This window comes from Telmatherina bonti, assembly GCF_933228915.1.
Source record: "Telmatherina bonti genome assembly, chromosome: 21".
NCBI classification, from domain to species: domain Eukaryota; kingdom Metazoa; phylum Chordata; class Actinopteri; order Atheriniformes; family Telmatherinidae; genus Telmatherina; species Telmatherina bonti.
In genome coordinates, this window is record NC_136630.1 from 29,417,821 (window position 1) to 29,443,042 (window position 25,222).

Genomic DNA, 25,222 nt, shown 5'->3' on the forward strand with positions numbered 1-25,222 from the left:
ACTTGTGTTTCCTGAGCAGCAGGAGAACGTGTCATCGCTGGAGGAGAAGCTCCGCTTGCTGCGATCCTCCCTGCAGGAGGTGCAGCTTCACTGCTCCCAGCAGAAACAGACCATCTCCGAGCTGCAGGCCAAGAACAGCCAGCAGAGCATCCAGATGGACGGTCTGCGGCGCAGGATTGAGGAGCTGCAACAGGTCAGGACAAAGCAGCTCACACGTGGCGGGGGGGGTAACTGGTCATTCATGTTGTGACCACTGGAGGGGCATGTAGAAGATGGTTCAGATGTCTTCTTTATTATTAAAGCTTTACTTACAGTGGTTGTCCAGGTGTTGAATGTGGTTCTGTAACACAGATAAGCAACATAACTCATTTATAACGTAATAAATACAACTAAGCAGGAATGACAGGAGAAACGGGATCGCTCATGTTCATATGGAGCACTTAACATGTTAGCAGGTGTGTATGTACGTGTGTGTATATACATATGTATGTAGGTGGGTATGTATGTGTGTGTATATACATATGTATGTAGGTGGGTATGTATGTGTGTGTATATACATATGTATGTAGGTGGGTATGTATGTGTGTGTATATACATATGTATGTAGGTGGGTATGTATGTGTGTGTATATACATATGTATGTAGGTGGGTATGTATGTGTGTGTATATACATATGTATGTAGGTGGGTATGTATGTGTGTGTATATACATATGTATGTAGGTGGGTATGTACGTGTGTGTATATACATATGTATGTAGGTGGGTATGTATGTGTGTGTATATACATATGTATGTAGGTGGGTATGTACGTGTGTGTATATACATATGTATGTAGGTGGGTATGTATGTGTGTGTATATACATATGTATGTAGGTGGGTATGTACGTGTGTGTATATACATATGTATGTAGGTGGGTATGTATGTGTGTGTATATACATATGTATGTAGGTGGGTATGTACGTGTGTGTATATACATATGTATGTAGGTGGGTATGTATGTGTGTGTATATACATATGTATGTAGGTGGGTATGTATGTGTGTGTATATACATATGTATGTAGGTGGGTATGTATGTGTGTGTATATACATATGTATGTAGGTGGGTATGTATGTGTGTATACATGTATGCATTTATCTCGTTCTCTTTCTGTTTTCTTTTCTGTTCTCTTTCTGTCTCTCTTCTGTCCTTTCAGGTCCGGTCCAGCAGCATAAACTCTGTAATACGAACAATTATCCAAAACAAATAGAAAAATAAAATAAGAATCCAGAAATACAAGGGGATCATTATATCTATAAAAGTTCCCCTTGGCAAAATAAATGTGCTCAGCAGAACACAGCATCCAGAACATCAATCTACTTGCTTAAATTCTGGACAAGACAAAATAAAACATGTTAGCAGGTTCACAAATAACATGAACCATTATTATCACACCTAATAGCAGGTACAGACTATACAACTAGCAGATAAAGGCTCATGTGCGTTTGTTTCAGACCATTACTTCCTCCTTTTCAATAGAGGCACACTGACACAACAATGAACGCTTACAACGTTGCGCTCTTAAACAAACTTAAAAACAGACCTTGTGATTGGCTACTTTAGATTTGGTTCTTTGTCACAGGGGGGTCCTGGTCCTGGCCCTGGCCCTGGTCCTGGTCCTGGTCCTGGCCCTGGCCCTGGCCCTGGCCCTGGCCCTGGCCCTGGCCCTGGCCCTGGCCCTGGTCTTGGTCTTGGTCTTGGTCTTGGTCTTGGTCCTGGTCCTGGCCCTGGCCCTGGCCCTGGCCCTGGTCTTGGTCTTGGTCTTGGTCCTGGCCCTGGTCCTGGTCCTGGTCCTGGTCCTGGTCCTGGTCCTGGTCCTGGTCCTGGTCCTGGCCCTGGCCCTGGTCTTGGTCCTGACCCTGGCCCTGGCCCTGGTCTTGGTCCTGGCCCTGGCCCTGGCCCTGGTCTTGGTCTTGGTCCTGGCCCTGGTCCTGGTCCTGGCCCTGGCCCTGGTCTTGGTCCTGGCCCTGGCCCTGGTCCTGGCCCTGGCCCTGGCCCTGGTCTTGGTCCTGGCCCTGGCCCTGGTCTTGGTCTTGGTCCTGGCCCTGGTCTTGGTCTTGGTCTTGGTCCTGGCCCTGGCCCTGGCCCTGGCCCTGGCCCTGGCCCTGGCCCTGGCCCTGGCCCTGGTCCTGGTCCTGGCCCTGGCCCTGGTCCTGGCCCTGGCCCTGGCCCTGGCCCTGGCCCTGGCCCTGGCCTTGGTCTTGGTCTTGGTCTTGGTCTTGGTCTTGGTCCTGGTCCTGGCCCTGGCCCTGGCCCTGGCCCTGGTCTTGGTCTTGGTCTTGGTCCTGGCCCTGGTCCTGGTCCTGGTCCTGGTCCTGGTCCTGGTCCTGGTCCTGGTCCTGGCCCTGGCCCTGGTCTTGGTCCTGACCCTGGCCCTGGCCCTGGTCTTGGTCCTGGCCCTGGCCCTGGCCCTGGTCTTGGTCTTGGTCCTGGCCCTGGTCCTGGTCCTGGCCCTGGCCCTGGTCTTGGTCCTGGCCCTGGCCCTGGTCCTGGCCCTGGCCCTGGCCCTGGTCTTGGTCCTGGCCCTGGCCCTGGTCTTGGTCTTGGTCCTGGCCCTGGTCTTGGTCTTGGTCTTGGTCCTGGCCCTGGCCCTGGCCCTGGCCCTGGCCCTGGTCTTGGCCCTGGTCCTGGCCCTGGCCCTGGCCCTGGTCTTGGCCCTGGCCCTGGCCCTGGCCCTGGCCCTGGCCCTGGTCCTGGCCCTGGCCCTGGCCCTGGTCTTGGCCCTGGCCCTGGCCCTGGCCCTGGCCCTGGTCTTGGCCCTGGCCCTGGCCCTGGCCCTGGTCTTGGCCCTGGCCCTGGCCCTGGCCCTGGCCCTGGTCTTGGTCCTGGTCCTGGCCCTGGCCCTGGCCCTGGCCCTGGCCCTGGCCCTGGCCCTGGTCTTGGCCCTGGCCCTGGCCCTGGCCCTGGCCCTGGTCTTGGCCCTGGCCCTGGCCCTGGTCCTGGCCCTGGCCCTGGCCCTGGCCCTGGCCCTGGTCTTGGTCCTGGCCCTGGCCCTGGCCCTGGCCCTGGCCCTGGTCCTGGCCCTGGCCCTGGCCCTGGCCCTGGCCCTGGCCCTGGCCCTGGCCCTGGTCCTGGCCCTGGCCCTGGCCCTGGCCCTGGCCCTGGTCCTGGCCCTGGCCCTGGCCCTGGCCCTGGCCCTGGTCCTGGCCCTGGCCCTGGCCCTGGCCCTGGCCCTAGCCCTGGTCTTGGCCCTGGCCCTGGCCCTGGCCCTGGTCTTGGCCCTGGCCCTGGTCTTGGTCCTGGCCCTGGCCCTGGCCCTGGTCCTGGCCCTGGCCCTGGTCCTGGCCCTGGTCTTGGCCCTGGCCCTGGCCCTGGCCCTGGTCTTGGCCCTGGCCCTGGCCCTGGCCCTGGCCCTGGCCCTGGCCCTGGCCCTGGCCCTGGTCTTGGCCCTGGCCCTGGCCCTGGCCCTGGCCCTGGCCCTGGTCCTGGCCCTGGCCCTGGCCCTGGCCCTGGCCCTGGCCCTGGCCCTGGCCCTGGCCCTGGTCTTGGCCCTGGTCCTGGCCCTGGCCCTGGCCCTGGTCCTGGCCCTGGCCCTGGTCCTGGCCCTGGTCTTGGTCCTGGCCCTGGTCTTGGTCCTGGTCCTGCTGAAATGTATAAGATGCTAATCAGCGCTGTGTCTTTGTCTAACTGCTGGGGCCTCCTGCCAGGTCGTGGTTGTAAATGAGATGTTCTCTACTGGTTTTAGCTGGTAAAATGAAGGTTAAAATAAACAAATGAAATGTGATGTTGTGTTGCAGGAACTGTCTGGTAAGGACCAGGAGAAGGTGGCCGAGGTGAGCCGGGTCAAAGTGGAGCTGCAGGAGCAGATCGCCCTTCTCCATGCAGAGACGACGGCGCAGGGAGGCCTGAAGGCAAAGCTCAGCGCTCTGGAGCGGGAGATTAAAGGTACGACCTCACCGTTCGCTCCTCTTCTCACACTGCATGTCTGCATGTTAGATATGGCTGTTTCTGCCAGTGCTCAGCAGTAACCACAGAGAGGTGCTCCTGGACAAAGAGAGCGAGATGTCCTCCATGTTGGAGAAGCTGCGGCTGAAGGAGGCAGAGATCCAGCGGATGAGGGAGGATGAGGCCCACAGGGCTAGCTACCTGCAGAGCGCCATCCTCAACTACGTTCAGGGATCGCCGCTGGGACCCTACAGCAGCCCCAAGAAGTGACCCGGACCCAGAAACCAGGTCAGGAAGCCCAGCTGGGTAAAACATCTGGTCAACCTTCCTGGAAGGTTTTAGAAAAACCACCAATCTGGAACATAAAACAGAAGACAGAAAGTCTTTCTCTCCTTTTCCAGCCACAGAAAGGAGGTTTGAGATGTCCAACCGCGCTCTCAGTCTGAGCTGGTTCGTCCGTATCGTCCTGACTGAAGACGTTTCTATGGGATGTTTTTCTTCACCTTTCTGCTGGGTTTCCTCACTGAGCTTTTCATGATTCTGTCGGATAAAGACATGTTTCTACGACTCCTGAGGTCACCACTGACACCAGAACCTCCAGACTGTCCACTCCAGAGCGCATTGGAAACCTGCTCCTCCCAGTTTCCAGGGTTCCTGGTCTTACATGAAGGAGTGGAACTGCTGCGGTTCTGTGTGGAGAACTTTTCAACCTGAACCTGGATGAGTGATTCTTCCTGCAGCGGTTTGGAGCCACAGGATATGTGGAGGAGCTGCTGGTATGTCTGCAGTCCAGTCTTGCCTTAATGTCGTGTCTGACCTGCGTCTCCGACGGAAACGGCTGAGAGGAAATCAGCCACTGCAGGATACGTCGTCATATCATGATGCTTCAGATGAATTCAGATGTTGTTTTTATGTTTTTAAATAAAGATGTAAACCTCTATATGATGTACTCGTACATATTTCCACTAAACATTTGTTTCATTAGTTATGATGCTGTTGCTTCACTGGTCCGACCCCCTGGAGACCAGATCATGGTGGATGTGGCCCATGTGCTACAACATGCTGGACACTCAATGTGTTGCTTTTCTACTGCATATGATTCCCATTCAGCCATTTCCCAGTCATGCAGCAGGTTTCTGCTCCTCACACTGGTGAACAGCTCGGCTGCGGTTCAGGTTCTGGTTCGACGTGAACAGCTTGAATCTGCATCCCTCCAGCTGGAGGTCAACGTATGTGCAGAACACTTTAATGTATAAAGTAGAAGTAGAACGTAGAAGTCCTGTCCAGCAGCTCTTTCCAACCAGTCACTAAACCAGGTGAATGTAATCAGCTCAGCTCTACCGCAGGTAGACGACCCTGTTAGTGAAAACACCTGTTCTAAATGCATCAATAGATCCAAAAACATGGCAGGACTTCTATGTTATTTTTACTTCTACTTTATACACCTCTGTTCATTACGATCTGACTAGAATCTGTGTGTTTGGATGAGGAAGCAGTGACAGGTGTAGGTGTGTGTTTTAGGCAACAGAATCATGACATCAAGCAGAATACCTTACATATGCATTTGTATTTAGTATACAAAAAAATGAAAATCCACCACATAGACATGTAAAGTAATAAAAAGACAAACAGTTGGAGCAAGTATACAAGTCATCTTACAGTACATACATACATGGCCGATGCATTTCATCAACAACCTCTCCTAAGAATTACAGTGGGTCAATAACCAGAGAACTTCCATGCAATAATAGTAATATCACTTTTTTTTTTTTTTTTTTTTTAACTTTTTTTTTCTGCTGTTTCTCAGCTACATTTGACACCTTCGCTAGGCAGGACCACACGACATGATTCAACCACACCGCTGTGTGCACCGGAGACAGGACCGGGTCCTGCAGAGACACACTGTAGGTCTGTAGAGACACACTGTAGGTCTGTAGAGACACACTGTAGGTCTGTAGAGACACACTGTAGGTCTGTACAGACACACTGTAGGTCTGTAGAGACACTGTAGGTCTGTACAGACACACTGTAGGTCTGTAGAGACACTGTAGGTCTGTACAGACACACTGTAGGTCTGTAGAGACACACTGTAGGTCTGTACAGACACACTGTAGGTCTGTAGAGACACTGTAGGTCTGTAGAGACACACTGTAAGTCTGTACAGACACACTGTAGGTCTGTAGAGACACACTGTAAGTCTGTACAGACACACTGTAGGTCTGTAGAGACACTGTAGGTCTGTAGAGACACTGTAGGTCTGTAGAGACACTGTAGGTCTGTAGAGACACTGTAGGTCTGTAGAGAAACACTGTAGGTCTGTAGAGACACTGTAGGTCTGTAGAGAGACACTGTAGGTCTGTAGAGACACTGTAGGTCTGTAGAGACACTGTAGGTCTGTAGAGATACTGTAGGTCTGTAGAGAGACACTGTAGGTCTGTAGAGACACTGTAGGTCTGTAGAGACACTGTAGGTCTGTAGAGATACTGTAGGTCTGTAGAGACACACTGTAGGTCTGTAGAGACACTGTAGGTCTGTAGAGAGACACTGTAGGTCTGTAGAGACACTGTAGGTCTGTAGAGACACTGTAGGTCTGTAGAGACACACTGTAGGTCTGTACAGACACACTGTAGGTCTGTAGAGACACTGTAGGTCTGTACAGACACACTGTAGGTCTGTAGAGACACTGTAGGTCTGTAGAGACACACTGAGGGTCTGTAGAGACACTGTAGGTCTGTAGAGACACTGTAGGTCTGTAGAGACACTGTAGGTCTGTACAGACACACTGTAGGTCTGTAGAGACACTGTAGGTCTGCAGAGAGACACTGTAGGTCTGTAGAGACACTGTAGGTCTGTAGAGAGACACTGTAGGTCTGTAGAGACACTGTAGGTCTGTAGAGACACTGTAGGTCTGTAGAGACACACTGTAGGTCTGTAGAGACACACTGTAGGTCTGTAGAGACACACTGTAGGTCTGTAGAGACACTGTAGGTCTGTAGAGAGACACTGTAGGTCTGTAGAGACACTGTAGGTCTGTAGAGACACTGTAGGTCTGTAGAGACACACTGTAGGTCTGTAGAGACACTGTAGGTCTGTAGAGACACTGTAGGTCTGTAGAGACACACTGAGGGTCTGTAGAGACACTGTAGGTCTGTAGAGACACACTGAGGGTCTGTAGAGACACTGTAGGTCTGTAGAGACACTGTAGGTCTGTAGAGAGACACTGTAGGTCTGTAGAGACACACTGTAGGTCTGTAGAGACACTGTAGGTCTGTAGAGAGACACTGTAGGTCTGTAGAGACACACTGAGGGTCTGTAGAGACACTGTAGGTCTGTAGAGACACTGAGGGTCTGTAGAGACACACTGTAGGTCTGCAGAGACACTGAGGGTCTGTAGAGACACTGTAGGTCTGTAGAGACACTGTAGGCCTGCAGAGAGACACTGAGGGTCTGTAGAGACACTGTAGGTCTGTAGAGACACTGAGGGTCTGTAGAGACACACTGTAGGTCTGTAGAGACACTGTAGGTCTGTAGAGACACTGAGGGTCTGTAGAGACACTGTAGGTCTGTAGAGACACTGAGGGTCTGTAGAGACACACTGTAGGTCTGTAGAGACACTGTAGGTCTGTAGAGACACTGAGGGTCTGTAGAGACACTGAGGGTCTGTAGAGACACACTGTAGGTCTGTAGAGACACTGTAGGTCTGTAGAGACACTGAGGGTCTGTAGAGACACACTGTAGGTCTGTAGAGACACACTGAGGGTCTGTAGAGACACTGTAGGTCTGTAGAGACACACTGTAGGTCTGTAGAGACACTGTAGGTCTGTAGAGAGACACTGTAGGTCTGCAGAGAGACACTGTAGGTCTGTAGAGACACTGTAGGTCTGTAGAGACACTGTAGGTCTGCAGAGAGACACTGTAGGTCTGTAGAGACACACTGAGGGTCTGTAGAGACACTGTAGGTCTGTAGAGACACACTGAGGGTCTGTAGAGACACTGTAGGTCTGTAGAGACACTGTAGGTCTGTAGAGACACACTGTAGGTCTGTAGAGACACTGTAGGTCTGTAGAGACACTGTAGGTCTGTAGAGAGACTGTAGGTCTGTAGAGACACTGTAGGTCTGTAGAGAGACACTGTAGGTCTGTAGAGACACACTGAGGGTCTGTAGAGACACTGTAGGTCTGTAGACACTGTAGGTCTGTAGAGACACTGTAGGTCTGTAGAGACACTGTAGGTCTGTAGAGACACTGTAGGTCTGTAGAGAGACACTGTAGGTCTGTAGAGACACTGAGGGTCTGTAGAGACACTGAGGGTCTGTAGAGACACTATAGGTCTGTAGAGACACTGTAGGTCTGTAGAGACACTGAGGGTCTGTAGAGAGACACTGTAGGTCTGTAGAGACACTGAGGGTCTGTAGAGACACTGAGGGTCTGTAGAGACACTATAGGTCTGTAGAGACACTGTAGGTCTGTAGAGACACTGAGGGTCTGTAGAGAGACACTGTAGGTCTGTAGAGACACTGTAGGTCTGTACAGACACACTGTAGGTCTGTAGAGACACTGTAGGTCTGTAGAGACACACTGTAGGTCTGTAGAGACACTGTAGGTCTGTAGAGAGACTGTAGGTCTGTAGAGACACTGTAGGTCTGTAGAGAGACACTGTAGGTCTGTAGAGACACTGTAGGTCTGCAGAGAGACACTGTAGGTCTGTAGAGACACTGTAGGTCTGTAGAGAGACACTGTAGGTCTGTAGAGACACTGTAGGTCTGTAGAGACACTGTAGGTCTGTAGAGACACACTGTAGGTCTGTAGAGACACACTGTAGGTCTGTAGAGACACACTGTAGGTCTGTAGAGACACTGTAGGTCTGTAGAGAGACACTGTAGGTCTGTAGAGACACTGTAGGTCTGTAGAGACACTGTAGGTCTGTAGAGACACACTGTAGGTCTGTACAGACACACTGTAGGTCTGTAGAGACACTGTAGGTCTGTAGAGACACACTGAGGGTCTGTAGAGACACTGTAGGTCTGTAGAGACACACTGAGGGTCTGTAGAGACACTGTAGGTCTGTAGAGACACTGTAGGTCTGTAGAGAGACACTGTAGGTCTGTAGAGACACACTGTAGGTCTGTAGAGACACTGTAGGTCTGTAGAGAGACACTGTAGGTCTGTAGAGACACACTGAGGGTCTGTAGAGACACTGTAGGTCTGTAGAGACACTGAGGGTCTGTAGAGACACACTGTAGGTCTGCAGAGACACTGAGGGTCTGTAGAGACACTGTAGGTCTGTAGAGACACTGTAGGCCTGCAGAGAGACACTGAGGGTCTGTAGAGACACTGTAGGTCTGTAGAGACACTGAGGGTCTGTAGAGACACACTGTAGGTCTGTAGAGACACTGTAGGTCTGTAGAGACACTGAGGGTCTGTAGAGACACTGTAGGTCTGTAGAGACACTGAGGGTCTGTAGAGACACACTGTAGGTCTGTAGAGACACTGTAGGTCTGTAGAGACACTGAGGGTCTGTAGAGACACTGAGGGTCTGTAGAGACACACTGTAGGTCTGTAGAGACACTGTAGGTCTGTAGAGACACTGAGGGTCTGTAGAGACACACTGTAGGTCTGTAGAGACACACTGAGGGTCTGTAGAGACACTGTAGGTCTGTAGAGACACACTGTAGGTCTGTAGAGACACTGTAGGTCTGTAGAGAGACACTGTAGGTCTGCAGAGAGACACTGTAGGTCTGTAGAGACACTGTAGGTCTGTAGAGACACTGTAAGTCTGCAGAGAGACACTGTAGGTCTGTAGAGACACACTGAGGGTCTGTAGAGACACTGTAGGTCTGTAGAGACACACTGAGGGTCTGTAGAGACACTGTAGGTCTGTAGAGACACTGTAGGTCTGTAGAGACACACTGTAGGTCTGTAGAGACACTGTAGGTCTGTAGAGACACTGTAGGTCTGTAGAGAGACTGTAGGTCTGTAGAGACACTGTAGGTCTGTAGAGAGACACTGTAGGTCTGTAGAGACACACTGAGGGTCTGTAGAGACACTGTAGGTCTGTAGACACTGTAGGTCTGTAGAGACACTGTAGGTCTGTAGAGACACTGTAGGTCTGTAGAGACACTGTAGGTCTGTAGAGAGACACTGTAGGTCTGTAGAGACACTGAGGGTCTGTAGAGACACTGAGGGTCTGTAGAGACACTATAGGTCTGTAGAGACACTGTAGGTCTGTAGAGACACTGAGGGTCTGTAGAGAGACACTGTAGGTCTGTAGAGACACTGAGGGTCTGTAGAGACACTGAGGGTCTGTAGAGACACTATAGGTCTGTAGAGACACTGTAGGTCTGTAGAGACACTGAGGGTCTGTAGAGAGACACTGTAGGTCTGTAGAGACACTGTAGGTCTGTACAGACACACTGTAGGTCTGTAGAGACACTGTAGGTCTGTAGAGACACACTGTAGGTCTGTAGAGACACTGTAGGTCTGTAGAGAGACTGTAGGTCTGTAGAGACACTGTAGGTCTGTAGAGAGACACTGTAGGTCTGTAGAGACACACTGAGGGTCTGTAGAGACACTGTAGGTCTGTAGACACTGTAGGTCTGTAGAGACACTGTAGGTCTGTAGAGAGACTGTAGGTCTGTAGAGACACTGTAGGTCTGTAGAGAGACACTGTAGGTCTGTAGAGACACACTGAGGGTCTGTAGAGAGACACTGTGGGTCTGTAGAGACACTGAGGGTCTGTAGAGACACTATAGGTCTGTAGAGACACTGTAGGTCTGCAGAGACACACTGTAGGTCTGTAGAGACACTGTAGGTCTGTAGAGACACTGAGGATCTGTAGAGACACACTGTAGGTCTGTAGAGACACTGAGGGTCTGTAGAGACACACTGTAGGTCTGCAGAGACACTGAGGGTCTGTAGAGACACTGTAGGTCTGTAGAGACACTGTAGGCCTGCAGAGAGACACTGAGGGTCTGTAGAGACACACTGTAGGTCTGTAGAGACACTGTAGGTCTGCAGAGACACTGAGGGTCTGTAGAGACACTGTAGGTCTGTAGAGACACTGTAGGTCTGCAGAGACACTGTAGGTCTGCAGAGACACACTGTAGGTCTGTAGAGACACTGAGGGTCTGTAGAGACACTGTAGGTCTGTAGAGACACACTGTAGGTCTGCAGAGACACACTGAGGGTCTGTAGAGACACTGTAGGTCTGTAGAGACACACTGTAGGTCTGCAGAGACACACTGAGGGTCTGTAGAGACACTGTAGGTCTGTAGAGACACACTGTAGGTCTGCAGAGACACACTGAGGGTCTGTAGAGACACTGTAGGTCTGTAGAGACACTGTGGGTCTGTAGAGACACTGTAGGTCTGTAGAGACACTGTAGGTCTGTAGAGATACTCTGTAGGTCTGTAGAGACACTGTAGGTCTGTAGAGACACTGTGGGTCTGTAGACACTGTAGGTCTGTAGAGACACTGTGGGTCTGTAGAGACACTGTAGGTCTGTAGAGATACTCTGTAGGTCTGTAGAGACACTGTAGGTCTGTAGAGATACTCTGTAGGTCTGTAGAGACACTGTAGGTCTGTAGAGACACTGTGGGTCTGTAGACACTGTAGGTCTGTAGAGACACTGTGGGTCTGTAGAGACACTGTAGGTCTGTAGAGATACTCTGTAGGTCTGTAGAGACACTGTAGGTCTGTAGAGACACTGTAGGTCTGTAGAGACACACTGTAGGTCTGTAGAGACACTGTAGGTCTGTAGAGATACTCTGTAGGTCTGTAGAGACACTGTAGGTCTGTAGAGACACTGTAGGTCTGTAGAGATACTGTAGGTCTGTAGAGATACTCTGTAGGTCTGTAGAGACACTGTAGGTCTGTAGAGACACTGTAGGTCTGTAGAGACACTGTAGGTCTGTAGAGATACTCTGTAGGTCTATAGAGACACTGTAGGTCTGTAGAGACACACTGTAGGTCTGTAGAGACACTGTAGGTCTGTAGAGACACACTGTAGGTCTGTAGAGACACTGTAGGTCTGTAGAGATACTCTGTAGGTCTGTAGAGACACTGTAGGTCTGTAGAGACACTGTAGGTCTGTAGAGATACTGTAGGTCTGTAGAGATACTCTGTGGGTCTGTAGAGACACTGTAGGTCTGTAGAGACACTGTAGGTCTGTAGAGATACTCTGTAGGTCTGTAGAGACACTGTAGGTCTGTAGAGATACTGTAGGTCTGTAGAGATACTCTGTAGGTCTGTAGAGACACTGTGGGTCTGTAGAGACACTGTAGGTCTGTAGAGACACTGTAGGTCTGTAGAGACACTGTAGGTCTGTAGAGATACTCTGTAGGTCTGTAGAGACACTGTAGGTCTGTAGAGACACTGTAGGTCTGTAGAGACACTGTAGGTCTGTAGAGAGACACTAGGTCTGTAGAGACACTGTAGGTCTGTAGAGATACTCTGTAGGTCTGTAGAGACACTGTGGGTCTGTAGAGACACTGTAGGTCTGTAGAGATACTCTGTAGGTCTGTAGAGACACTGTAGGTCTGTAGAGACACTGTAGGTCTGTAGAGATACTCTGTAGGTCTGTAGAGACACTGTAGGTCTGTAGAGACACTGTAGGTCTGTAGAGACACTGTAGGTCTGTAGAGATACTCTGTAGGTCTGTAGAGAAACTGTGGGTCTGTAGAGACACTGTGGGTCTGTAGAGACACTGTAGGTCTGCAGAGACCATTAATGCGTTACATAAAGGTGTGAATCTGCAGAAACCTCTACAGCGACCGGCCCCCTTTCATTTTCACCGTTAGCAACACAGGAGCAACTCTGATCCCTTCAGTCTGAATCGTTTTACTTAATAAGAGTTAAATATTCAGGTACATCAAGTCATTAATAACATATTCCTTTCTAAGGATTATTCTTTACACCACAAGATGTCACTACTCCGTTTTTTCTGTCTTAATGTCCACGTATTGTTGAAAAGTGTGTATAACTACAGTATGAAATAGTACCAAAAAACTGGACACTAAAAAACTTGGCTTAAAACAACGCTGTCTTTTATCACCACCCTGACCTGTCCAACAACACTGTCTCGCTGCAGCTGATACACACACACACACACACACACACACACACACACACACACACACACACCCTCACACACGCGATCAGACACTACATCTACACAGTGGGATAAATTAAGACAGAATATTTTAAGACCCATGCAGACTCCTCCGCCTGTAGAGGCAGGACTCAGGCAGCGAGGTTGAACAGCCCCAGTGTTTGGCATGCTTGTCTCACACACGTCCAGTTACGTGAAGTTACCCACAGAAACGTGACTAAGATCAGCTGTTTGTAGGACACACTGTCCTCACGCAGAGCTTCAACAGCAGACTGTTTCCACTACAACGTGTGTAAAATTGATCAGCAACAACACTGATGGTGGAGGTGATGGAACCTGGTTGACTGGTCAGGTTAAAGCCAACCCGCTGCTCTGACAGCGCAGCGTTCAACACATGCTGGGACATCATTTGGCAACATTAAACAGCAAGTCTTCAGAGGAGAATTTAGGAGCCCCTCCTCCACACCGGACCCTACAGCTAAGGCAAGAAATGCTTGATCAATTTAATGAATTCACCAGGGGGAAAAGTCCACTTTTCAGACCCAGTTGGTCTGGTGTTTAACACAGGTCTGGATGGGGAAACGCCGTCCACACCGAGAGCCAGAATCAGATAGGAAGTCCTGAAAACGGCTTTCACCCCAACATGCTGATCTTAGATGAGAAACTGAGGGAACTTCGACCTGAAGGCATATTCACAGTTCACGTTCTATCTAGTCACCATGGCGTTATGCAAGCAAACACGGCTGAGAGAGAAGAGATGAGACGAGTCGTTGCAGCCCTCGTAGCAACATGATCTGGTTCTATGAGTACAAAGTAGTTGGACAGTCAGTGCAAATCATAAACAACCAACAACCATCAGCGGATTGAACCACCACGGAGTTCACAGAGAAACCACCACCGTGTTCTGCAATGAAAAACTTAACATGGTTTCTGTTACCAGTATGGTTAAAAAAAAAAAAACATCAATACAAAGAAAGCGACCTCAGAATTGCACACTTGCTCTCATTAGTTTTCTGTCTCATCCTGTCAGAGAAGAAGTGGTTGCTGTGGTTCTGATGATGCGGTGTCGGGTTAACAGTGTTTCCTCTTCAGAACATGGTGCATCTCTTCCCCCTCTTCTTCACCGGCGGAGGGCAGAGCACGGCTCGGATGGCCTCGTCAAATACCGTCTTCAGGCCTCGCTGGGTCAACGCCGAGCACTCCAGGTACTTCACAGCCCCTGCAGACAGGAGCACACCTGCGTCAGTTTGGACTGGAAACGTTTGGTTAAAAGCGAGTTGGAATAATCGCGGCAGGTACGTGAAGCTGACCTGTGCACACAGAGGGAGCACAACAGTATAACATATCAGTTTCTTATTGGAAGCACTGAGCAGGTCTTAGCTCGCCAGCGCTCAGACCTCCATCCACCTCACGTCCGCTCTCATCATCACAGCAGACGACCAAACAGCTCCATCTGCCTCAGTGAGCGACACATTCCGCTGTGGGACACGTTAGTCTATGTCTAGAATGAAAATACTCTGAAATAAAGACGCTGTTCGTCGTCTCTGCAGGTCTGGAAAACAGGATTCACAGCAGCTGGCCAGATGTGTTCAGGTGGAAACGTAGTGCAACATCATTAATGTGTCCTGGAAGAGACAGAAAACTCCTGCTGGAGTAGCCTTAAACACCTCCATGAAGAACCTGCCCGTCCAGGACCAGTTACAGCAGAGGAACGGCACTGGAACCAGTGTTTAAGGAGATACTAGTGGGAATGTGGAGCTGGTGCAGCATTCTTCAGGTCCAGATCAGTTTCCAGAACCAGCTTGACCCAGAAGTCATGCAGACCTCCCACTGGACCCACATCTTCTGTCACACTCTAAAGCATCGTCCTCCACCCATCATGGACTTCAGCGCAGTCACCCCAGTGCCCCCCCCCCCTCCCAAACACACACAGCAGGACTCTTTCAGGCCAAGATCAGTCCAATAAACAAGTTTTTCCTCCAGTCCGGTTCTGCTGTTCTGGAGTTCAGGTCGGTGGAGGTGGGGTACACCTGCTCGTACAGGTCATGTTAGCATGCTCACACACCTGGTTTTCACCTGCAGAGGTTTCAAAGCTGACTGAACGTCAGAGCTTCAGCAGACTGTTAAAACTCCAGTAAGACCCAGGCTGACGCCTTCCTCCAGTCTCCTGAACATCCACGTCCACATCTCACTGCTGTACTTTAACCATGTAACACACAGAAAGACCCGGATGTGTGCTTGGGACGATCGTATTGATACTCTGGAAATGATGCTTGGGTTTCTGTCTGTCTAAATATGTTTCTATCCTTTTAAACATCTGTTAATAGAAGACATGTAGCAGAGAATCTAGGCACCAGCCTGAGTGTTCTTCATGTGATCAGATGTCCTGCTGAGGAAGTGTTGGTGATGAAGATGTTTTCCTGCTTTGAAGCAGGTTCTTTAACATCAACTTCTGTCAGTTAAATACATTTAATTCATTTTGTTTGTGTGTTTTTTACTCTCATTGTCTCGTCCTATAAACGTCCTCACTCCTGGTTTATGAGCAGAAAACTCTGATTAATTCCAGGGTTATAATGTTTTATTAATTCATTTTAATTTCTCTGCTGTTAGTATTATTTTATTGTACAGCCCTTTGGTGCCACGTTGTTGTTGTTGTTGTTAAAGTGCTTTATAAATAAATATAGTATGGGATGATCATTTAACGACAAAGCCTATTTCTCTGCCTCCTGTCTGACATGTAAAACCCAAAATAAAGGCACTATATCTTCACAGTGACAAAGGTTGTATGAATAATCTTGATTTCTACAGAAAGCGGACAAATGGCAGATAACTACAGGCATGTCAGAATCTACATACGTGTTTCTGTGTCAGAGTAAATTCACCTGGAGCACAGTTACAGTGCCTTGCAAAAGTATTCACCCCCCTTGGCCTTTTACCTAATCTGTGACATTGCAACCTCTAATTTTACTATTTTTTTCAAAATCAGAATTATATTTGATGGATCTCCACAAAACAGTCCAAGTTTTGAAGTGAAATAAGAAATATAAATAAATAAAAAAAGAAATTTAAAAATAAAAAACTGAAAATTGCCATGTGCATATGTATTCACCCCCTTTGTTATGAAGGCCCTAAAATGCTCCGGTTCAACCAATTACCTTCAGAAGTCACACTATAAGTGAAACAAAGTTCACCTGTGTCCAATCTAAGTGTCACATGATCTATCAGTACATATACACCTCTTCTGAAAGGTCTCAGAGGTAGCAACATCTAATGAAGAGGCGCTGCTAACCAAACACCACTATGAAGACCAAAGAACTCTCCAAACAAGTCAGAGACAAAGTTGTTGAGAAGTACAAGTCTGCGTTAGGTTATAAAAAATATCTAAATCTTTGATGATTTCCATGAAATCCATCATCATCAAATGGAAAGAACATGGCACCACAACAAACCTGCCAAGAGGGAGCCGCCCACCAAAACTGACAGACCAGGCAAGGAGGGCGTTAATCAGAGAGGCAGCCCAGAGACCGAAGGTAACCCTGGAGGAGCTGCAGAGTTCCACAGCAGAGGCTGGAGTATCTGTCCATAGGACCACAATCAGCCGTACACTCCACAGAGCTGGGCTTTATGGAAGGGTGGCCAGAAGAAAGCCATTACTTTCTGCTAAAAATAAGAAGCATGTTTTGACTTTGCACAAAGGCATATGGGAGATTGTCAAAATGTATGGAGAAAGGTTCTCTGGTCAGATGAGACTAAAATTGAGCTTTTTGGCCATCAAGGAAAACAGTATGTCTGGCACACATCTAACACATCCCATCACCCCAAGAACACCATCCCCACAGTGAAACATGGTGGTGGCAGCATCATGTTGGGGGGATGTTTTTCATCCGCAGGCACTGGGAAACTGGTCCGAGTCGAGGGAAAGATGGATGGTGCTAAATGCAGAAATATTCTTGAGCAAAACCTCTATGAATCTGTCAGAGATCTGAGACCAGGACGGAGGTTCACCTTCCAGCAGGACAATGACCCCAAGCATACTGCTAAAGGAGAAAAATGTAAATGTGTTGGAATGGTCTAGTCAAAGTCCAGACCTCAATCCAACTGAGAATCTGTGGTCAGACTTAAAGATTACTGTTCATAAGCGCAAACCATCAAACCTGAAGGAGCTGGAGCTCCTGAAGGAGCTTTCCCTTGAAGAATGGGCAAAAATCCCAGTGGCAAGATGTGGTAAAGTCGTAGTGACTTATCCAAAACGACTTGCAGCTGTGATCGCTGTAAAACGTGGCTCTACATAGTATTGATATTGGAGGGATGAATACTTATGCACAATGATGTTTTTTGTTCCTGTGTCTCATTTGATGTTTGCAATAAAAAAAAAACATATTATGTCTTCAAAGTTGTGGGCATGTTCTGTAAATTAAATTATACAAACCTTTGAACAATCCATTTTGATTCCAGGCTGTGGGATAACAAAACACGAAAAAAGTCAAGGGGGTGAATACTTTTGCAAGGCACTGTATCTATTCCTAAAGAAAGCAGCCAAATTCATCTAGAAATTATTAGCATAGTCCTGGAAATAAAAACATATTTCAAACTATTAGTAAACTAGTCTTAGAACTGAAAAAGTAGTCCCAGGAATGAGTAAAGTGGTCCTTTATCTCCATGAAAACTAGTAGGACTTTCATCTCCATGGAAACTAGCAGGACCTTCATCTCCTTGGAAACTAGCAGGACCTTCATCTCCATGGAAACTAGTAGGACCTTCATCTCCTTGGAAACTAGCAGGACCTTCATCTCCTTGGAAACTAGCAGGACCTTCATCTCCATGGAAACTAATAGGACCTTCATCTCCATGGAAACTAGCAGGACCTTCATCTTCGAAACTAGCAGGACCTTCATCTCCATGGAAACTAGTAGGACCTTCATCTCCATGGAAACTAGCAGGACCTTCATCTCCATGGAAACTAGTAGGACCTTCATCTCCATGGAGACTAGCAGGACCTTCATCTCCTTGGAAACTAGCAGGACCTTCATCTCCATGGAAACTAGTAGGACCTTCATCTCCATGGAAACTAGCAGGACCTTCATCTCCTTGGAAACTAGTAGGATCTTCATCTCCATGGAAACTAGTAGGAGCTTCATCTCCATGGAAACTAGTAGGACCTTCATCTCCATGGAAACTAGTAGGACCTTCATCTCCATGGAAACTAGCAGGAGCTTCATGATTCGTGTCAAACAAAGGCAGAGTCACATGATACACACTAGCAGAGTTTTTTAGAGCTGGAATAAAAACCCTCCTGTACAGGAGGGTCTATGCAAGAACATGTTCCATGTTGTCTATTTATTTTCCATCGCCTTTTTATTAGCATTTATTTCAAGTATTTGTATTAGTGAGTTTTATTCTTATTCCATTTTTGCCCTCAACACAAAAATATTCATACACATTATAAAATGATGTGATTTTCCTTTAAGAGTCAAAAGGTATGAATGTCATTCTGATATTGAGGAAAAATACCTCCAAACTTATGGTATCATATTAAAAGAAATATGCTGGTGATAAATGTTGGACAAACTTCCTGTAGATTTTCTAGTTCTGAGACGACTGTTCTTGACTTTTATAACTAAACATAAGTGATGATTTCATGTTGGTGCGTGTAGCCTCACCAATCTCTCTGGCCATGGCCAGACCCTGTGGGTAGGTGATGGGGGACAGCTTCTTGTCCCGCAGCCTCTCGATGGTGTCCTTGTCATCCCGCAGATCCAGCTTTGTACCCACCAGGATGATGGGTGTGTTGGGGCAGTGGTGTCGCACCTCAGGGTACCACTGAGGCGTCACACGTGTGCATGGATTTATAAAACACAGCATCAGTGGGAGAAGAGAGATAAAACAGTTAGCTGGAAGCAGAGGAGAGCACTGAGCGCCAGTCCACCGTCAACAGACGCGTTTCATTCACACCAAACATCCTCAAGCAGAGCAGCCTCCAACACACCCCGTGATACGATGAGAAGCCCTTCAGACCAGAAACAAGACTCTGCAGGGGGAGGCAGGACCTGCAGCAAAGTGTGGTTTCATATGAAAGCATCTTATGATGCTCAGCAGACCAAACCACGGCTGGTCTTCACACTCCCCCCCCCAGAGTCAGCGCACCTTCAGGCCTCGTTCTGCAACGTTCCTCCGACCTCCGTCTTCTCACAGAGTCGCTTCAAACCCGGAACGTTCCACAGCGAGGACTGAGCAAGCGCGCCATAAGCCAGGTGAAGCCGTAGATGTGCCTCCTAGTGGTCAGACTCGGCGGGGAGGGGGACACAGGGGGTCAGTCAGTACTGACCTTGGCTCGGACGTTCTCAAAGGAGGCCGGGCTGACCAGGGAGAAGCATATCAAGAACACATCCTGGAGAGAATCAGAGACATGGCTGGTTGAAAGCAACGTGTGTGTTTAACATGAGACCTGTTTCAGGATCAGCTGAGTTTCCTGCAGGGGGGTCATCTGACCACACAGGGAGGGGTCATGTGACCACGCAGACAAACATCTGCTGTGTGATGGACTGAAGCGACATGTTTACTGCAGCTGCTGGGAGTTTTCAGCACTTTGTTAAAGTTTGTTTTTACTGTTTTTTTATGAGATCTGAAGCAAATCGACGTCTTCAGGATGAAACATCCTCACGTCCTGCTGATTCATGAAAATACGCTTCTCTTATCATTTCATTAAAAAAGTCTCTTTTTTTATCCAAAAAGAGACTTTTTATCTGTTCTAATAACTGTATTGTTCTGAGAAACGATGCTTCTGTTTCTGCAGGATCAGTTGCTCTCTGTGAAGCTCTGATCACCTGATGGGAACTGGAGGTGTCATGTGACCTGCTGAAACATTCAGAGACAGAAATCTAACCTGTTGAACACTTCATGTGACATAAAACCCCAGTTCCTGCAGTCAGGTGTAAAACCTAAATAAACCAGAATCCCATCAGGTCAGATTTTATTCCCAGTAGAAGATAAACATCATGTCAGATTTTATTCCCAGTAGAAGATAAACATCAGGTCAGATTTTATTCCCAGTAGAAGATAAACATCATGTCAGGTTTTATTCCCAGTAGAAGATAAACATCAGGTCAGATTTTATTCCCAGTAGAAGATAAACATCATGTCAGATGATGAAACTGGGACATTTTATCATCTGATGGAAAATATGAATCTGATGCAGCAACACGTCTGGAAACATCTGGAACAGGAGCAACAGAAGTCTGGAGAAGGAACAACTGGACGAGTGTTTGACAACTAACTGGTTTAGCTGGGAATGGGCCGGTAATATGACTGGTTTAACTGGGAACAGGTCAGTAACATGACTGGGTATAAAAGGAGCATTTCAGAGAGGCAGAGTCTCTCAGATAGAAAGACGGACAGAGCAGACTGGGTCAGTCTGAGACAAACTGGGTCTAAAAACTGTGGAACAACTTCAGAAAAATGTTCCTCAGACTCTGAAGATCCTCCGTCTACAGTGTAGAACATCATCAGAAGATTCAGAGAATCTGAAGGAATCTCTGTATTCATGGGACAGAGCTGGATGCTGGTGATCTTCTGCATTAAAACCATGATTCTCTACTGGAAACCAGTGCATGGACTCAGGAAGATTCCAGAAACCAGTGTGAACCCAGTTCAGGCTGAAATCCACACCTGCAGGTTAAAGCTCCATCATATGTGAAGAGGATCCAGAAACACGCCGTCTTCTCTGGACCAAAGCTCATCTAAAATGTTCTGAGTGGAAACCTGGATGAAGATGTGGAATAGTTTGTGGACAGCATGGACGGCGTGTCCTGCAGACTAAAGAGGAGAGGGAGCATCCAGCTTGTTATCAGCCTGCATCTCTGATGGGATGGGGTTGCATTAGTGCCTATCATCCCCCTGGAACAACTTTTTACAGACGTGTTCCTGCATCAGATTCACAATCAGCTCATATTTTCCTTCAAAGGGTGAAATATTTCAGTTTCACCATCTAATATGTTGTTTAACTTCTACTTCTACTTAACATGACTTGTTGAGTTTCTGCTTTGATTTCCACGTTACGACATGTTGAAGGAAAAGTGTTAAAGGACTTATAGAGATGGAGCAGCTTCTCTGAACAACAGCAGTGATGGTGGAGATGTCGTCCTCAGACTGAGGTAAAACATCACACCAGCTACACCGGCAGTGATTAAAGCCTCACACAATACAAATCAGCCTAAATAAGTCTCTTTTCCTGTCAATCAGAGAGGAAACGGTAGCAATCTGCAGGAATGTGGGGAAGTTTTAGCTTTTTTCTGAGCTTCACTGATCTATAAAAATGATTAAATCAATGTGTTATCAATAAGTTATTAAACATTCAAGTTAATCAGATCATAAGATTCTTAGTTTTCAGCTGTTTATGTGATTGGTTCAGCGCTGTGTGTGTGTGTGTGTGTGTGTGTGTGTGTGGTGTTGGAGGGAAGGAGTCAGAATACCGTCTGTGGATACGACAGCGGTCTGAGGCGGTCGTAGTCCTCCTGTCCAGCTGTGTCCCAGAGGCCCAGATTCACTGGTTTTCCATCCACCATCACATTGGCAGAGTAGTTGTCAAAGCTGTGGACAGCAGAGCACCAGTTATCACCATGTCCGCAAATTACACAAACTCACACGGAAAATACACACAGTTTCTTCACACGGATAAACTGACGCCTCCTCCTTCCAGGTGACGCTCCACTTCAGAAGCAAACAAACAGATTTTCCAGCAGAATCATGTTTATTTGCAAACTTGGCTCAACTTTTACACGAATCACAGGCCGATCGCAACTTTTATTTAGAGATAATTAATCCATAAATGTGTTTTCAGCAGTTTAGTCTGATTAGATGTCAGGGTTACTTCTTTTTAGTTAATCATGATATTAAACATGATCAAGTTTAATTATTGCTTTGTTTTCCTTCCATGTTTTCATGGGAAAGTACAGCAGAGGAAGAGTTATTTCCTCCATGTCCTGCCAAGCAGGTGAAATATTCTTAACATTTCTGTTATAATGCGGGTTTATTTACGTGTTTAAACAGCAGCTGGAAGCCGAAGCTCGCCAGATGCGTTTCTGCTTTCTATAGAAATGTTTTCATAAAGAAGTTTCCAGACATTTCAGGTAGATTCCTGTAAGTTTGATCTGCTTCCTCTCAGAGAAATGCAGAGTTAATCTGGACATTTAGTTTTAGGTTTTACTTCTTTTCACCTTATTTATTATTGTGTTGCCATGAAAGGTAAAAGAAATACAACTTAAAGAGCAGTGAGGAGGATTTTTTGACCGGATCATCTGGCAACACGAGGTGCTGAAAAAATCCTCCTCATCTCTGCCAGTGTATGAAAGCTTTGACCATCAGTGTGTGGCCTGCGGTGGTTTACTCACACAGTTGGGATGTATTCACCGGGGAAGGCATTGGTGGTGTAGCTGATCAGCAGACAGGTCTTTCCCACAGCCCTGAGGAAGACCACAACACAGTCAGAGAGGAAGGACGTGGTGGTTCTGACTGTCATCAGGCTGCATGAAAACAGACAAGTCCCTTTCACCGAGTGCCACACAGACACTGGCCTAGATTCACGTTGCCTGGGGACACAGTGGCCTTCTATGGTACACCCCCACCCACCCGCTATGACTGCCACACACAACCTCAACCTGCCCCGGTTCAGGCTGCAGGACGGCCAGCAGAGCGCACGGACGGGTTTGGCTTTCCGGACCAACGTTCTGGTACAGAAGGTTCAACTTCAACTTTTTACTGCAGTAAAGATGTTATTCTGTTGTCATGGTGACTGCTTTACTAGCAAACCAGCCCTGAGAACTGTAAAGACGTAAACATAGCGACAGTCCATCAGAGTCCAGGAACAACCAGGTGGAGGACGGGATCAGATCCGACTGGGCGGCTCCGACCGGGTCCAGCTGGAAATCACGCATTCACAACGATGTGTGTCCAAATAACAGCAGCTTCAACAAAACACGCACACAGATGTCATCAGTCGGAGGAAGATCTGCTCAGGGGCCCGGCTCAGGAGCCCCGGACCGGCTCAGGAGCCCCGCACCTGAGCCCCGCACCGGCTCAGCGGCCCCGCACCGGCTCAGGGGCCCCGGACCGGCTCAGGAGCCCCGCACCTGAGCCCCGCACCGGCTCAGCGGCCCCACACCGGCTCAGGGGCCCCGGACCGGATCAGGAGCCCCGGACCGGATCAGGAGCCCCGCACCGGCTCAGGGGCCCCGGACCGGATCAGGAGCCCCGCACCGGCTCAGGAGCCCCGGACCGGCTCAGGAGCCCCGCACCGGCTCAGGAGCCCCGGACCGGATCAGGAGCCCCGCACCGGCTCAGGAGCCCCGCACCGGCTCAGGAGCCCCGGACCGGCTCAGGAGCCCCGCACCGGCTCAGGAGCCCCGGACCGGATCAGGAGCCCCGCACCGGCTCAGGGGCCCCGGACCGGATCAGGAGCCCCGCACCGGCTCAGGAGCCCCGCACCGGCTCAGGAGCCCCGCACCGGCTCAGGGGCCCCGCACTGGCTCAGGGGCCCCGGACCGGATCAGGAGCCCCGCACCGGCTCAGGGGTCCCGCACCGGCTCCGTCGTACGCTGCATGTGCAGCTTTTTGCACCAGAATCCTAAGTTTCAACTGGACAACTTAGCAACACATATTTACACCTCTGGTCCCATTTTTTATAAACAAAAACAATGAAACTGTTTTACTTGTTTACTTTAAATGTTTGCTGTTTTTTGTTACTGTCAGTCAAATTAATACGAAGCTGTTTTCCTGAATTTGTTCTCCCAGTAAGGTTAGAAACCAGAGCCAGTAACACCAGCATGAAGTCAACAACGAACACTGACACGTATGTGTTACATGTACAGATCATGACATCATCAGGCACCAGTAAAAGTTAAGGTGGTTGGGGGCCCACATAAAATTCTGCTCAGGGTCCCATAAAGGCTCAGACCGGCCCTGCACTCATCATTTCTTTTATATTAGAATTTTACAATGAATCTGTTGGATTTTTGTGCCCAGAAAGCGGCTGTTATAGATCTGGGTTATAGATCTGGAAGCTGCTGGTGAGATTCTGTCACACTATAGATCTGTGTGCCGTTTTGGATTAATAAGAAAGAGGAGAGAAATTCCAGATGAAGAACAGTTCTTCCTTCATCTTCCATGCCTTCCTGTCTGATTTCACCTCTGTGGCATAAGACCTGGACTCTGGGAGTTCTGCTGCTCTCTTTTCCACATTACTCTGACGTTCCCTAAAGTCTGCAGAAATAATCCATGAAAACCTGAGCAGACAACTTTCCTGGTTTAATCCCAGAATTCCTTGGGAAATCTGATGTCTGAGAGGAGAAGCGACACAGAAGGAGTGACATTCTGGCTGGTCGTTCTGGTCCCGTTTGGCCCGTTTAACCCAGAGTAAGTCTGAAACTCTGTTTCCTGCCGGGTCTGTCGGAACCGAGCCGGTTCTGACACCCGGTTCGGTGAGATGTGCCTGTTGTCCGGGAAAGGCACACAGTGTGCAGAACCACAGCAGCGCGGCCTTCACTGACAGGGCCACGCATTCCTGAGCGTGCATCAGCACTTCCAGCCTGCCTCCGGTGGCCTACGAGGCTCGCGGGTGCTCGTGCACGGCGTCCCGAGGCGTCCGTCCTGCACCCGCACCGCGACCTGCGCGAGTGACCGACCGGATCAGCCGAACCTCGGGCAGGCGAGCCACAGACCGCGGAGCCCCAGCCCATTTTCCTGCACAGCATCCTCCCATCATCCATCTGTCTGAATCCCACATGAGAAAGTGCTGCTGGTCCGCGCCGGCGCGCGCGCTTACCCGTCGCCAACCACCACACATTTGATCGCCTGCATTTGTTCTGGAGCTGGAAGGTTCGGGGAACCGGTCCTGGAGGATTCTGAGATCCAGCAGTCTGCGCTGAGGTCTCGGATGAGAGCAGCTCGTCCGCCTGGCGATGGAGCCGCAGTGAAAGAGGTCGAAGGCGAGCCGCGCCGAACACCTCCGGAAAGAGCCGAGTGCGTTTAAAGGGACAGGGTTCGGCTCTTTCCGCCGCGTTCAGACCTTTAAACGGAGTCCGGTACGGAACCGGGACCAGTGCAGACCGGACCGGCGTGCCGGGGAGACCTGCAGCATGTTCAGAACCGAACCAGAAGAAGCCCGGATTCCACAGCCCAAATATAAGAGTCGAGTCCG

The 25,222-nt window shown here is 48.9% G+C and overlaps 2 protein-coding genes across 2 annotated transcripts in view; one reads left to right on the top strand and one right to left on the bottom strand.

The window, feature by feature from the left end:
- The window catches only part of lrrc45 (leucine rich repeat containing 45), a 51,370-nt gene extending 46,506 nt beyond the window's left edge, over nt 1–4,864 (top strand). The window contains exons 16-19 of the mRNA XM_079261375.1: nt 20–193; nt 3,777–3,924; nt 3,995–4,212; nt 4,326–4,864. Coding sequence (XP_079117501.1) covers nt 20–193; nt 3,777–3,924; nt 3,995–4,194 — 522 coding nt within the window. The 3' untranslated portion in view covers nt 4,195–4,212; nt 4,326–4,864. The remainder of the gene's footprint in view (nt 1–19; nt 194–3,776; nt 3,925–3,994; nt 4,213–4,325) is intronic.
- Nucleotides 4,865–13,449: 8,585 nt separating this feature from the next.
- Nucleotides 13,450–24,882, bottom strand: rac3b (Rac family small GTPase 3b; the record flags this gene model as incomplete). The annotated part of the gene is made up of 6 exons (XM_079260950.1): nt 13,450–14,251; nt 18,693–18,852; nt 19,358–19,420; nt 21,501–21,618; nt 22,419–22,490; nt 24,848–24,882. The coding sequence occupies 6 exons, from the start codon at nt 24,880–24,882 to the stop codon at nt 14,121–14,123; spliced, it is 579 nt and encodes a 192-aa protein (XP_079117076.1). The 3' UTR covers nt 13,450–14,120.
- Nucleotides 24,883–25,222: the final 340 nt, after the last annotated feature.